Source organism: Myotis myotis, unplaced genomic scaffold (genome assembly GCF_014108235.1).
Source record: "Myotis myotis isolate mMyoMyo1 unplaced genomic scaffold, mMyoMyo1.p scaffold_m19_p_18, whole genome shotgun sequence".
NCBI classification, from domain to species: domain Eukaryota; kingdom Metazoa; phylum Chordata; class Mammalia; order Chiroptera; family Vespertilionidae; genus Myotis; species Myotis myotis.
In genome coordinates this window covers 31,154,293-31,169,543 of record NW_023416322.1, presented here as the reverse complement: position 1 = coordinate 31,169,543, position 15,251 = coordinate 31,154,293, and the positions used below count along the sequence as shown (strand labels likewise).

At 46.1% G+C, this 15,251-nt stretch overlaps 2 protein-coding genes and 2 long non-coding RNA genes across 21 annotated transcripts in view; 3 read left to right on the top strand and 1 right to left on the bottom strand.

Moving 5' to 3' along the window:
* The window catches only part of LOC118673050, a 70,856-nt gene that overhangs the window by 39,733 nt on the left and 15,872 nt on the right, over positions 1-15,251 (bottom strand). The window lies entirely within an intron of this gene.
* On the top strand, positions 2,835-14,082 carry LOC118673049. Its single transcript, XR_004973283.1, has 2 exons — positions 2,835-2,974; positions 13,808-14,082. It is a non-coding gene; the product is annotated as an uncharacterized LOC118673049 (long non-coding RNA).
* LOC118673045 lies at positions 4,779-11,488 on the top strand. 18 transcript variants are annotated; one of them, XM_036343443.1, is made up of 4 exons: positions 4,780-5,647; positions 6,038-8,962; positions 9,080-9,196; positions 9,353-11,488. In XM_036343443.1, the coding sequence occupies exons 1-4, from the start codon at positions 4,931-4,933 to the stop codon at positions 11,339-11,341; spliced, it is 5,748 nt and encodes a 1,915-aa protein (XP_036199336.1). In that variant the 5' UTR covers positions 4,780-4,930; the 3' UTR covers positions 11,342-11,488. The 18 variants fall into 18 exon arrangements, with proteins under 18 accessions (XP_036199344.1, XP_036199332.1, XP_036199330.1 ...); XM_036343440.1 differs by having other exon boundaries at positions 9,275-11,488; XM_036343451.1 differs by lacking the exon at positions 9,080-9,196 and having other exon boundaries at positions 4,779-5,647; positions 6,038-6,700; positions 9,275-11,488.
* Positions 11,873-13,072, top strand: LOC118673048. Its single transcript, XM_036343453.1, has one exon. It carries the CDS (start codon positions 11,891-11,893, stop codon positions 13,022-13,024), a length of 1,134 nt encoding a protein of 377 aa, XP_036199346.1. The 5' UTR covers positions 11,873-11,890; the 3' UTR covers positions 13,025-13,072.

The following is a 15,251-nucleotide window of genomic DNA, read 5'->3' as shown; positions in this document are numbered from 1 at the left end:
GGTGTGGCCATTAACATTTTGTGAACACACACTAAGTGTTTGCTAAGTCCCAGGCACTGTCCAGCTTTGGGGTGAATATGATATTATGGCTCCCCTGAAGGAGTGCCCAGATAGGAATGCATCAACCCCACATATGTGGTATATATCTGGCTAAGTGCAGGGCCTTCACATCAGACCGCATGGGTTTCTATCCTAGAGCGGCCACTTACAAGCTGTAATTTGGAATGAATTATTAAATTTCTCTATGCTTTCATTTCTTTATTTGTAAAATGAGAATGAAAATACTGATTTTACAGAGTTATTGCGAGGGATAAATAGATAAGCATGTAAAACCTTCTAGTCTAGAAGACAGTAATAACTGCTATCTTCATCAGTCATCATCTTCATCATCATCATCACACCTGGTGGCAAGGTACAGAAAAGCTGGTTCTTCCTGCCTACTACAGCCTTCTGACTATGTTTGCTTCCCACAGGCATTATATTTGATATACTTTATGTATATATAAGTGGCATTTTCCCAAGCATTCAGGTCCAAAGCTGCCAGACTACCAATGGATAAAAGAAGGCCCCAGAAGAAAGTTCACTCTAAATTTACTCTGAACATGTCTGAAAACATTACTTCTGTATTTAGCTCATTAACTTCTACTTTTATAGTCTAGAAAAGAGCCTTCAAAGGGCCAGAGAATATGTTTCTTCTCTTCCTGGCTGACAGCATTCTTTTTATTATTTTTTCATTTTTGTGTGTGTGTGTTTGGATGGATCTGACACTCCTAAAACAAAGCATGATTTTTGCATAATGGGCAAATATAATCAAAACACAGAGATAAGCTAATATAAAGGTTAAGAGCAAGGGCATTGTCATAAGGTAGATATAGGTTCAAACCCTGGTTCCTCCACCTATTCATTGTATGAACTTGGAGATGACTCGTATACTCTCTGAACCTATTTCTTCATTTGTAAAATGGGAAAAAATAAATATCTCACAGAAATGTGGTGAAGATTAAATGAGATGATATGTGAAAAGTCTTCAGCATAATATCTTGCACATAGCAAAGTCTAAATAAATGTAAATTATTATTGCAAAAAGACATGTTAGGTGACCCTAATGGCCTACGTTCATTTTCTTTCTTTTTTTTAATCCTCACCCAAGGGTATGCTTTTATTGATTTTTACAGAGAGAAGGGGGGGGAGAGAGAGAGAGAGAAAGAGAGAGAGAGAGAGAAACATGGATAGAAGAGAGAAACATTGATTGGTTGCCTCCTGTACATGCCCCAACAGGGGATCAAACCGGAAACCTAGGTATGTGCCCTGACTGGGAATCAAGCCTGAAACCTTTTTGGTGCACCGGATGACTCTCCAACCAACTGAGTCACCTGGCCAGAGCACCTACGTTCATTTTAATTAAATAAGCATTTATTGCATACCTGCCAAGTACCATACAGTTTGCTACCTTTCTCGTGGTACTACATAAAGGGGATGAACTACACGAGCCCTCTAAAAAACAGAATCTGCTTTTCACAAGTGTGTGGGCCTGAAAAAAAAGTGCCCTGCAACATGTCCTCATGTTAGAAGGAGCTTCAGTACCAGCCTTTCTGCAATCATCTCATAAATGAGAATGCAAAGAAGTAGGAAGGTAAACATGGACAGAGGTGGAGTTAGGTTTGATTGGAAATTAATCAGTCCATCCCACAGAGGGCAGCACCCACATGGTTAGCTATATAAGGGCCACTATCTCAATCACTGTCACCCTGCAAGCTTCATCAGGCTTTTTTCCTACTTGTTCCTTTGCTGAACCAGGTGAGAGAAAATTTATCCATCTATATTGATGGATATTTGGTTGGTCATTGTCCACAGCAGAAATCCAAGAATTTGAGCTAAGGCAGAGTTAATATATATTTGGCCTTTCTTTCTTTCTTTTTTCTCTTTTCCTTTTCTACCGATGTATCTTTTTTTCTAATCACTGTCATTTATATTATTTTTTTCTTTTCTTTTTATTTGCTTATTTGTTTGTCTAGTTTAATTTATTCTGGGACCTTTTTAGAATAAATTTGTCATTGTGAACAAGAGTAATTCAATGGAAGTTTGTCTTCTTACAGGCCATTCCACACTTTCTTCCTAGTCTTTCCACGTGCCATCTTTTCCGCACTGCCAAGTTCAAATGGGGGGAGGCTGGCACTGTGGTAGAGTCTCTTCCTTGTTCAGTGTCATTTCCCAGAGCTCCCAGATCAAATTATCTACTAGTCAAATTGCTGCCTGCATTTCTGAGCCTTTCTCCCTGATGAATGAATTAGGTCAAGATAGTTCCTAAGCTCTCAGGAGGGCTATCTCAGTCCTCTGGAAAACCAAGAAAGCATTGGCTCCCTTTGCCCATTTTTATTTTATTTTCTGAAGGTCTTAAGGGTCCAGTTTAGCTTTTGGTAGAAGGTCTGTTGCTTTTGCCTCTAGAAAATCAGTGAAACTAGCAAGAGAAACGGGGGGAAATGTCTGGGCGGTTCTAGAAAATTTGGAAACCCACGGACAACACCCAGGACACCAAAGTACACAAAGTGTAGAGACATTAAGAAAAGAATATATTCATCCAGGACATGGAGACCTGAGATTTAGTCCCAGTTCAGCCAGTAACATGTCCATGACTAATGTTAACAAAGTTATTTTTCACTGTGTTGAAAGGGTTTGTATCATCCTGACCCATCTTTATTCTTTGAGGTATTTTAGGTTTTAAAGAGACAAGAGATTTGAAAACTCATGATGACGATTATTAAAATCAGAAAAGGAAAGAAAATTAATGATAGACTCTTTTGTTTTTCTCTTTAGGTTCACTTAAACGTGCAAAAAGATGACCGACCTCTTAAGAAGTGTTGTCACCGTCATTGATATTTTCTACAAATACACCAACAAAGATGGGGAATGTGGCACACTGAGCAAGGATGAGCTAAAGGAACTTCTAGAAAAAGAGTTTCGGCCAATTCTGAAGGTGAGGACCATGTGCTAGGACTAAAGGTTTCTACGGTCTTGTACATTCTCTGTTATATAACCAAATATTAGCTAATACTAGTTCCAGTAGTCTTTGAGAAAACTCTATAAGCAGTACTTTTTTGGGACATCAGAAAGTCTGTTGAGGCAGTGTGTATTTTTAGAAAAGTGACTTGTTGTTTCCTCATTTTCTTGTATATTTCCACCATGTGGACTCTCAGACTTCTTCATGCCTCCCAAGCTTCCCATTCTGAAAGAGCAGAAAATGAAATCTGTACTAAGACATGAATTAATAAGTTACCCTATCAAATGGGGAAGAAAAACTATAGAAAGAGAAGTCATATACAGGGGCAGTTGACCAAATAGCCAGGATAACTAAAAACAGAAAACAAAATACATGAGTTTTTTTTCCATCTACTTGGAAAGGATGCAGCTATTAACTTTGAAATTATAGATCCCAACATAGACTATATTAGCATATGATGTTTTAAATGTATGGAAAACTAAAACACACCAGTACTGAACTTTGTTTATCCAACTCCTTCCTGTATGCCATATTTGAGTACCTAGTTCTCTAACTTAGGTCCTTGAATTGTATTCTTCTGAGGATTCCAATAGCTTTATTTTTTTTTTTTTTTTTTTTTTTTAATATATTTTATTGATTTTTTACAGAGAGGAAGGGAGAGAGATAGAGAGTTAGAAACATCGATGAGAGAGAAACATCGACCAGCTGCCTCCTGCACATCTCCCACTGGGGATGTGCCCGCAACCCAGGCACATGCCCTTGACCGGAATCGAACCTGGGACCCTTCAGTCTGCAGGCCGACGCTCTATCCACTGAGCCAAACCGGTTTCGGCTATTTTTTTAAATTACTTCTTCACACCTGCTGGGTCCTATTAGTCTGCCTTAGCCTAAAGCAATCCTTGATTGGATTAAAATACTTCATGTCAAATATCTACAATTTCGTAGTCCTATCTGAATATTTTAGCTGAGTATGTGGGTTAGGCTGATCAAGATTCCTTTGGTGTGTTGCTCATATACAGAACCCAGATAATCCAGACACGGTGGAGGTCATTATGCATATGCTGGATCGAGATCATGACCGAAGACTGGACTTTACTGAGTTTCTTCTGATGGTATTCAAGCTGGCTATGGCCTGCAACAACGTTCTTAGCAAAGAATACTGCAAAACTTCAGGGTCAAAGAAGCAGAAGCGTAGACATGGTCACCAGCACCAAAAGAAAGAAGGTGAAACAGAAGAAGAAGATGAGAATACATCTGAACAGAAATCAGGTTCTAGAAATTCAAGTTGGAGTGAGGGAGAGGAGGATGGTTCTGAGGGCTTGAGGGGAACTGCGAAACATAGACATAAGTCCCACTCCAGAAGGCTGGGAAGGGAAGGTAGTGTATCTAGCTCAGAGAAACAAGAGGGATTTGAGAAAAGGCGCCATGGGTCTAGCTCTGGCCACTCAGTTAGCCCCTCTAGGGGATCTGGGGAGGAATATGAATCTGAATCTGGATTTAAGAGCTGGGAAAGAAAAGGTCATGATGGTCTGTCATATGGATTAGAGGCTATTGCTTTTAGCTCTAAAGGTTCAGGAGATAGTGGGAGACAAAGCTATGCATGTGATTCCATCAACTCAAGTGGGTGTGGAGGAAGACAAAATGTTTCCAGCTCCTGTCAGGCAGGCAGATACAGAGGGCAAGGAAATAAATCTAGCTGTATTCAGTCAGGTTGTCAATCACGAAATAGTGGAGGACAAGGCCAGAGATGCATCTCAAGAGGTCAGTCCTCTGGATATGGCCAATGTAGGCCTCGCTCCTGTAGCCCATCTTCTTGTCATAGAAGAAGACATAGATCCCCGGCATGTTGTCAACCACAGAACTGTTGTCAACCACAGAGCTGTGGAAGACAACAGGGAAGAAGATCAAGACAGTCCTCTTGTGGTAGCCAATATGGGTCTGGAGCAAGTCAGTCTTCTAATTGTGGTCAACGGGGAAGAAGATCAAGACAGTCCTCTTGTGGTAGCCAATATGGGTCTGGAGCAAGTCAGTCTTCTAATTGTGGTCAACGGGGAAGAAGATCAAGACAGTCCTCTTGTGGTAGCCAATATGGGTCTGGAGCAAGTCAGTCTTCTAATTGTGGTCAACGGGGAAGAAGATCAAGACAGTCCTCTTGTGGTAGCCAATATGGGTCTGGAGCAAGTCAGTCTTCTAATTGTGGTCAACAAGGGTCTGGCTCAGGTCAGTCCTCAGGCTCTGGACAACATGGGTCTGGCTCAGGTCAGTCCTCAGGTTTTGGACAACATGGGTCCAGTTCAGGTCAGACTTCTGGTTATGGCCAACATGGATCTGGCTCAGGTCAATCCTCAGGCTTTGGACAACATGGGTCCAGTTCAGGTCAGTCGTCTGGCCATGACCAACAAGGATCTGGCTCAGGCCAGTCCTCAGGATTTGGACAACACAAGTCTGGTTCAGGCCAGTCCTCAGGCTTCAAACAACATGGGTCTAGCTCAGGTCAGTCATCTGGCTTTGGAAAACATGGGTCTGGCTCAAGTCAGTCCTCAGGTTTTGGACAACATGGGTCCAATTCAAGTCAGTCCTCTGGTTATGGCCAACATGGATCTGGCTCAGGTCAGTCCTCTGGTTATGGCCAACATGGATCTGGCTCAGGTCAGTCCTCTGGTTATGGCCAACATGGAGCTGGCTCAGGTCAGTCCTCTGGTTATGGCCAACATGGATCTGGCTCAGGTCAGTCATCCAGCCATGGTCAACACGGAACTGGCTCAGGTCAGTCTTCAGGCTTTGGACAACACAAGTCTGGGTCAGGCCAGTCCTCAGGCTTCAAACAACACGGGTCTAGCTCAGGTCAGTCCTCAGGCTCTGGAAAACACAGGTCTAGCTCAAGTCAGTCCTCAGCCTCTGGAAAACACAGGTCTAGCTCAGGTCAGTCATCTGGCTTTGGACAACACGGGTCTAGCTCAGGTCAGTCATCTGGCCATGGTCAATATGGATCTGGCTCAGGTCAGTCCTCAGGCTCTAGACAACACGGGTCTAGCTCAGGTCAGTCATCTGGCCATGGTCAATATGGATCTGGCTCAGGTCAGTCCTCAGGCTCTAGACAACACGGGTCTAGCTCTGGTCAGTCATCTGGTTTTGGACAACATGGATCTGGCTCAGGTCAGTCATCTGGCCATGGTCAATATGGATCTGGCTCAGGTCAGTCATCTGGCTTTGGACAACACGGGTCAAGCTCCGGTCAGTCATCTGGCCATGGTCAATATGGATCTGGCTCAGGTCAGTCCTCAGGCTCTAGACAACACGGGTCTAGCTCTGGTCAGTCATCTGGTTTTGGACAACATGGATCTGGCTCAGATCAGTCATCTGGCCATGGTCAATATGGATCTGGCTCAGGTCAGTCCTCAGGCTCTGGAAAACACAGGTCTAGCTCAGGTCAGTCCTCAGGCTCTGGAAAACACAGGTCTAGCTCAAGTCAGTCCTCAGGCTCTGGAAAACACAGGTCTAGCTCACGTCAGTCCTCAGGCTCTGGAAAACACAGGTCTAGCTCAGGTCAGTCATCTGGCTTTGGACAACACGGGTCTAGCTCAGGTCAGTCATCTGGCCATGGTCAATATGGATCTGGCTCAGGTCAGTCCTCAGGCTCTAGACAACACGGGTCTAGCTCAGGTCAGTCATCTGGCCATGGTCAATATGGATCTAGCTCAGGTCAGTCCTCAGGCTCTAGACAACACGGGTCTAGCTCTGGTCAGTCATCTGGTTTTGGACAACATGGTTCTGGCTCAGGTCAGTCATCTGGCCATGGTCAATATGGATCTGGCTCAGGTCAGTCCTCAGGCTCTAGACAACACGGGTCTAGCTCTGGTCAGTCATCTGGTTTTGGACAACATGGATCTGGCTCAGGTCAGTCATCTGGCTATGGTCAATATGGATCTGGCTCAGGTCAGTCATCTGGCTTTGGACAACACGGGTCAAGCTCAGGTCAGTCATCTGGCCATGGTCAATATGGATCTGGCTCAGGTCAGTCCTCAGGCTCTAGACAACACGGGTCTAGCTCTGGTCAGTCATCTGGCTTTGGACAACATGGATCTGGCTCAGGTCAGTCCTCAGGCTCTAGACAACATGGGTCTAGCTCTGGTCAGTCATCTGGTTTTGGACAACATGGATCTGGCTCAGGTCAGTCATCTGGCCATGGTCAATATGGATCTGGCTCAGGTCAGTCCTCAGGCTCTGGAAAACACAGGTCTAGCTCAAGTCAGTCCTCAGGCTCTGGAAAACACAGGTCTAGCTCAAGTCAGTCCTCAGGCTCTGGAAAACATGGGTCTAGCTCAAGTCAGTCCTCAGGCTCTGGAAAACACAGGTCTAGCTCAGGTCAGTCATCTGGCTTTGGACAACACGGGTCTAGCTCAGGTCAGTCATCTGGCCATGGTCAATATGGATCTAGCTCAGGTCAGTCCTCAGGCTCTAGACAACACGGGTCTAGCTCAGGTCAGTCATCTGGCCATGGTCAATATGGATCTAGCTCAGGTCAGTCCTCAGGCTCTAGACAACACGGGTCTAGCTCTGGTCAGTCATCTGGTTTTGGACAACATGGATCTGGCTCAGGTCAGTCATCTGGCCATGGTCAATATGGATCTGGCTCAGGTCAGTCCTCAGGCTCTAGACAACACGGGTCTAGCTCTGGTCAGTCATCTGGTTTTGGACAACATGGATCTGGCTCAGGTCAGTCATCTGGCCATGGTCAATATGGATCTGGCTCAGGTCAGTCCTCAGGCTCTAGACAACACGGGTCTAGCTCTGGTCAGTCATCTGGTTTTGGACAACATGGATCTGGCTCAGGTCAGTCCTCAGGCTCTGGACAACACGGGTCTAGCTCTGGACAGTCATCTGGTTTTGGAAAACATGGGTCTAGCTCAAGTCAGTCCTCAGGCTCTGGAAAACACAGGTCTAGCTCAGGTCAGTCCTCAGGCTCTGGAAAACACAGGTCTAGCTCACGTCAGTCCTCAGGCTCTGGAAAACACAGGTCTAGCTCAGGTCAGTCATCTGGCTTTGGACAACACGGGTCTAGCTCAGGTCAGTCATCTGGCCATGGTAAACATGGATCTGGATCAGGTCAGTCCTCAGGCTCTAGACAACATGGGTCTAGCTCTGGTCAGTCATCTGGTTTTGGACAACATGGATCTGGCTCAGGTCAGTCATCTGGCCATGGTCAATATGGATCTGGCTCAGGTCAGTCCTCAGGCTCTGGAAAACACAGGTCTAGCTCAAGTCAGTCCTCAGGCTCTGGAAAACACAGGTCTAGCTCAAGTCAGTCCTCAGGCTCTGGAAAACACAGGTCTAGCTCACGTCAGTCCTCAGGCTCTGGAAAACACAGGTCTAGCTCAGGTCAGTCATCTGGCTTTGGACAACACGGGTCTAGCTCAGGTCAGTCATCTGGCCATGGTCAATATGGATCTAGCTCAGGTCAGTCCTCAGGCTCTGGACAACACGGGTCTAGCTCTGGTCAGTCATCTGGTTTTGGACAACATGGATCTGGCTCAGGTCAATCATCTGGCCATGGTCAATATGGATCTGGCTCAGGTCAGTCATCTGGCTTTGGACAACACGGGTCAAGCTCAGGTCAGTCATCTGGCCATGGTCAATATGGATCTGGCTCAGGTCATTCCTCAGGATCTAGACAACACGGGTCTAGCTCTGGTCAGTCATCTGGTTTTGGACAACATGGATCTGGCTCAGGTCAGTCATCAGGCCATGGTCAATATGGATCTGGCTCAGGTCAGTCCTCAGGCTCTGGAAAACACAGGTCTAGCTCAAGTCAGTCCTCAGTCTCTGGAAAACACTGGTCTAGCTCAAGTCAGTCCTCAGGCTCTGGAAAACACAGGTCTAGCTCACGTCAGTCCTCAGGCTCTGGAAAACACAGGTCTAGCTCAGGTCAGTCATCTGGATTTGGACAACACGGGTCTAGCTCAGGTCAGTCATCTGGCCATGGTCAATATGGATCTAGCTCAGGTCAGTCCTCAGGCTCTAGACAACACGGGTCTAGCTCTGGTCAGTCATCTGGCTTTGGACAACATGGATCTGGCTCAGGTCAGTCATCTGGCCATGGTCAATATGGATCTGGCTCAGGTCAGTCCTCAGGCTCTAGACAACACGGGTCTAGCTCTGGTCAGTCATCTGGTTTTGGACAACATGGATCTGGCTCAGGTCAGTCATCTGGCAATGGTCAATATGGATCTGGCTCACGTCAGTCATCTGGCTTTGGACAACACGGGTCTAGCTCAGGTCAGTCCTCAGGCTCTAGACAACACGGGTCTAGCTCTGGTCAGTCATCTGGTTTTGGACAACATGGATCTGGCTCAGGTCAATCCTCAGGCTCTAGACAACACGGGTCTAGCTCTGGACAGTCATCTGGTTTTGGAAAACATGGGTCTAGCTCAAGTCAGTCCTCAGGCTCTGGAAAACACAGGTCTAGCTCAGGTCAGTCCTCAGGCTCTGGAAAACACAGATCTAGCTCACGTCAGTCCTCAGGCTCTGGAAAACACAGGTCTAGCTCAGGGCAGTCATCTGGCTTTGGACAACACGGCTCTAGCTCAGGTCAGTCATCTGGCCATGGTCAACATGGATCTGGCTCAGGTCAGTCCTCAGGCTCTAGACAACATGGGTCTAGCTCTGGTCAGTCATCTGGTTTTGGACAACATGGATCTGGCTCAGGTCAGTCATCTGGCAATGGTCAATATGGATCTGGCTCAGGTCAGTCCTCAGGCTCTGGAAAACACAGGTCTAACTCAAGTCAGTCCTCAGGCTCTGGAAAACACAGGTCTAGCTCACGTCAGTCCTCAGGCTCTGGAAAACACAGGTCTAGCTCACGTCAGTCCTCAGGCTCTGGAAAACACAGGTCTAGCTCAGGTCAGTCATCTGGCTTTGGACAACACGGGTCTAGCTCAGGTCAGTCATCTGGCCATGGTCAATATGGATCTAGCTCAGGTCAGTCCTCAGGCTCTAGACAACACGGGTCTAGCTCAGGTCAGTCATCTGGCCATGGTCAAAATGGATCTAGCTCAGGTCAGTCCTCAGGCTCTAGACAACATGGGTCTAGCTCTGGTCAGTCATCTGGTTTTGGACAACATGGATCTGGCTCAGGTCAGTCATCTGGCCATGGTAAATATGGATCTGGCTCAGGTCAGTCCTCAGGCTCTAGACAACACGGGTCTAGCTCTGGTCAGTCATCTGGTTTTGGACAACATGGATCTGGCTCAGGTCAGTCATCTGGCCATGGTCAATATGGATCTGGCTCAGGTCAGTCCTCAGGCTCTAGACAACACGGGTCTAGCTCTGGTCAGTCATCTGGTTTTGAACAACATGGATCTGGCTCAGGTCAGTCATCTGGCCATGGTCAATATGGATCTGGCTCAGGTCAGTCATCTGGCTTTGGACAACACGGGTCTAGCTCTGGACAGTCATCTGGTTTTGGAAAACATGGGTCTAGCTCAAGTCAGTCCTCAGGCTCTGGAAAACACAGGTCTAGCTCAGGTCAGTCCTCAGGCTCTGGAAAACACAGGTCTAGCTCACGTCAGTCCTCAGGCTCTGGAAAACACAGGTCTAGCTCACGTCAGTCCTCAGGCTCTGGAAAACACAGGTCTAGCTCACGTCAGTCATCTGGCTTTGGACAACACGGGTCTAGCTCAGGTCAGTCATCTGGCCATGGTCAATATGGATCTGGCTCAGGTCAGTCCTCAGGCTCTAGACAACACGGGTCTAGCTCTGGTCAGTCATCTGGTTTTGGACAACATGGGTCTGGCTCAGGTCAGTCCTCAGGCTCTGGAAAACACAGGTCTAGCTCAGGTCAGTCCTCAGGCTCTAGACAACACGGGTCTAGCTCAGGTCAGACATCTGGCCATGGTCAATATGGATCTGGCTCAGGTCAGTCCTCAGGCTCTAGACAACATGGGTCTAGTTCAGGTCAGTCATCTGGTTTTGGAAAACATGGTTCTGGCTCAAGTCAGTCCTCAGGTTTTGGACAACATGGGTCTAGCTCTGGTCAGTCTTCTGGTTATGGACAACATGGTTCTGGTTCATGTCAGTCGTCTGGTTATGGCCAACATGCATCTGGCTCAGGTCAGTCCTCTGGTTATGGCCAACATGGATCTGGCTCAGGTCAGTCCTCTGGTTATGGCCAACATGGATCTTGCTCAGGTCAGTCATCCAGCCATGGTCAACACGGATCTGGCTCAGGTCAGTCCTCAGGCTTTGGACAAAAGGGATCTGGTTCAGGTCAGTCTTCTGGCTATGGCCAATATGGGTCAGGTTCAACTCAGTCTTCTGGCTTTGACCATCAACAATCAGGTTTAGCACACTCCTCTAGCTCTGGAAAACGTAGATCTGGTTCAGGTCAATCTTCTGGCTTTGACCAGCATGGGTCTAAAACAGGCCAATCCAGCTCAGAATACCATAGTGGAAGAAGGGGATCTAGTCACAGTGAGTCCAGTGGCAGTGAAAGGCATTCCGGAGGCTCTCAGAAACACTCAGGGTCCAGTCATGGCCAGGCTTACGGACAGTCAGGAGACACCTACAAACATGGGCAGGCAGGTCATGGGCATTCCTCACAGTCAAGATCTGGCAGAAGTGGAAGAAGGAGATCTAGTCACAGTGAGTCCAGTGGCAGTGAAAGGCATTCCGGAGGCTCACAGGGACACTCAGGGTCCAGTCATGGCCAGGCTTACGGACAGTCAGAAGACACCTACAAACATGGGCAGGCAGGTTATGGGCATTCCTCACAGTCAAGATCTGGCAGAAGTGGAAGAAGGAGATCTAGTCGCAGTGAGTCCAGTGGCAGTGAATGGCATTCCAGAGGCTCACAGGGACACTCAGGGTCCAGTCATGGCCAGGCTGGATCTCAGCATGGAGAGTGGGGATCCTCTGGTAGAGGGGGACAGGGAACTACTCATGGACAGTCAGGAGACACCTACAAACATGGGCAGGCTGGTCATGGGCATTCCTCACAGTCAGGATCTGGCAGAAGTGGAAGAAGGAGATCTAGTCACAGTGAGTCCAGTGGCAGTGAAAGGCATTCCGGAGGCTCACAAGGACACTCAGGGTCCAGTCATGGCCAGGCTTACGGACAGTCAGGAGACACCTACAAACATGGGCAGGCAGGTCATGGGCATTCCTCACAGTCAAGATCTGGCAGAAGTGGAAGAAGGAGATCTAGTCACAGTGAGTCCAGTGGCAGTGAAAGGCATTCCGGAGGCTCACAGGGACACTCAGGGTCCAGTCATGGCCAGGCTTACGGACAGTCAGGAGACACCTACAAACATGGGCAGGCAGGTCATGGGCATTCCTCACAGTCAGGATCTGGCAGAAGTGGAAGAAGGAGATCTAGTCACAGTGAGTCCAGTGGCAGTGAAAGGCATTCCGGAGGCTCACAAGGACACTCAGGGTCCAGTCATGGCCAGGCTTACGGACAGTCAGGAGACACCTACAAACATGGGCAGGCAGGTCATGGGCATTCCTCACAGTCAAGATCTGGCAGAAGTGGAAGAAGGAGATCTAGTCGCAGTGAGTCCAGTGGCAGTGAATGGCATTCTGGAGGCTCACAGGGACACTCAGGGTCCAGTCATGGCCAGGCTCACAGACAGTCAGGACACACCAACAAACATGGGCAGGCAGCAGGAAGACAAAATCATCGATCAAGTCAAAGATGGAGACACGGTAGCTATGGAAGTGCAGGATATGACTATGGGAAATCTGGGTATGGACCTTCAGGGGGTAGTCGAACAAGCAGTCACAATTCTAGCCCTGTTAGGCCAAGGAACAGAACTGAAAACAAGCAAGTGTCAGTTCACAGTCATTCTGAATCTAGTTCAACTTTTAGGCAGGGATCCCATAATAATAGTAAAGTGCGTTCAGAAGATTGGGGGAAACAGATTAATAAACAATCAGGATCTAGGCACAGACAGTCAGACTTCAATACAATTGATATACATGGATCCAGTCAACAGCATTTCGGAGATACATCTTCTCAAGATCAGGTAGAATCCAGCATAAGTTTAGCAAGACAGGGATCAAGTCATGGACAATCCAGAGATGTCCAGGATCAATCTGGATTCAATACCAATGAAAGGCAAGTATATAGCCATGGCCATTCAAGTGATAGCTATGGACAGGCAAGTGACAGCAGAAGCAGAAGTGAAAGATCCATTTCCAGTCACTCTCTTCAGAACCAAGATCACACAGGAACTGAGGAGTATAGATATAGGTATTCATCAAGCAGTACAACTGGATGGAGCGGGGGTAAGCAAAAGCAAGAGTCAGGATCAAGGATGTTAGGGAGCATCAGAAGACACAGTCAGCATATGGATGATAAGCAAGCAAGAGACTCTGAAACCAGGGGTTACCATAGAAGGGGAAGAACAGACGTAGGTCCTTCTCATTTAGATAGCAACACCCCACTCTATCAATATATCCAAGAGCAAAAGTACTATTACTTTGAATAATCATTTGAAGTTAATAGAAAACTAACTTAAAATAAGAACTAACTCAAAGAAGAAATTCCATACACATGCAATTAAGATATTTAACGTGATCCCTTCTTTTGGTAGTGGAGGTATACATATTTTAACTGTGCTACTCTTTTGTTCGGTGCAAAGTGGTTTTTTTGTAAGGCTCCTTAACTATTGAGCTCTTTGGCTGAAAAACAGTGAATGGAAGAACTAAATGGCATTTGGGACTATATTTAATACTATATGACAAAAGTGATTTGCGTGCTTTGGGATAAAATGGGCATTTAAAATTTTTTTTCTGAAATTCAAATTTTAGATTTTCCAGTTTTATTTCAAGTATTCATTGACAAACCTATGCAGAAAGCTAAGAGACATGGTTCAGGAGCCAAATTTTCTCTAATAGCATTGTAACATATTCCATGTACTAAGCAAAGAATTTTGTGGTATTGAAGATTCAGAAGAATTGCTTCTTTTGTGCCACCTCTGGAACTCTGTACTACTACTTTTGAATTTATTCTCATGACCTCCTGGATATAGGATCCAGAAAATTGTACTGCAAATAATTGACAATAAACTTTTCATCAAGTTACAGTTTTGCTTCTCTTTCATCCTCACAAACACAAAGATCCCTGTCATGAGGTCAGATGCACATTTCCTTCCACCTCCGAACACCTAGATGGCAGTAAAGCATCAGATACCAACAATAGGGAATTCAAAGAAGGCAAAACTCAATAAACTTAATTACACCTGATCTCATCTTTTCCTCAATGTAATTACTGTCCAAAGCATTTACAGAAAGAAATTCTTTATACTGATGGGTTGACCTCAGATGCTTTGTTAATAATGATCATCACAGCAATCATCAAACATAGTCCTAAGCGCTATACCCTGAGACAACCCAAGCTCTGGAAATGAGTCATGCACCACAAACTCTCTCTGTCAAAGATATTAATTGAAATATCACTGCCAATGGAGGCTAATGGCAGTGGAGGCTAATCGTGTCCTGAATTTTCCAGTCGAAGAAAAATGATTAAAAATATAGTCCTTGCCCTGGCTAGCTCAGTTGGATGGGCATCATCCTGTGCACCCAAAGGTTGCAGGTTCAATTCCTGGTGGGGACACATGCCTGGATTTCAGTGGCCAAATTAGGAGAAACAAAGATAAAATTCTTCTTTCTTCAAACTTTCTAGATAAAAATGACCTTTGAATGTGGGAACTTGAAGGTCAGTGTGTACTAGACACCTGGCATGCATCGGTTGCTTATTGAAATGTAAATGTTCCAGGTGTTTTTTATAACCAGAAAAGATCTAAAATAATACTACATAACCAATGGACACAAGACACTGGGCGGGGGAGAGGGGGTGGCATGAGGGCATGTGCCGGGGGGTATGGGAGGCTGGGGAAAGGTCAATGGGGAAAAAAAAGAGACATATGTACTACTATCTGTAATACTTTAAACAATAAAATTCAATTAAAAAAAAATACTGCATGCTCCCCCAGCCAGGGTGGCTCAGTGGTTGAGCTGTCAACCTATGAACCAGGAGGTTATGGATCGATTCCCGGTTTCTATCTCTCTCTCCTCCCTTCCTCTCTGAAATCAATAAAAATATTTTTTAAAAGCAATAATAATAATACATGCTGAGTGAAACCTGTGTTGACCACTCTAATGCAATCAGTGGTGAGTCTACATATAAGCTTAGGGGCAATGGGCAAGAGAAAGTGAAAAAACAGTAAAAGAAGAAGATTCAGGCAAAATTAGA

Bases quoted from the DNA above. Each gene is read 5' to 3' on its own strand.
- LOC118673045 (XM_036343433.1), top strand. From the start codon at position 4,931: ATGGGTCTGGAGCAAGTCAGTCTTCTAATTGTGGTCAACGGGGAAGAA. The intron at 5,648-6,037 runs GTCAGTCCTCTG...GGTCTAGCTCAG, and splicing joins CCAACATGGATCTGGCTCAG to GTCAGTCATCTGGCCATGGT.
- LOC118673048 (XM_036343453.1), top strand. From the start codon at position 11,891: ATGGAGAGTGGGGATCCTCTGGTAGAGGGGGACAGGGAACTACTCATG.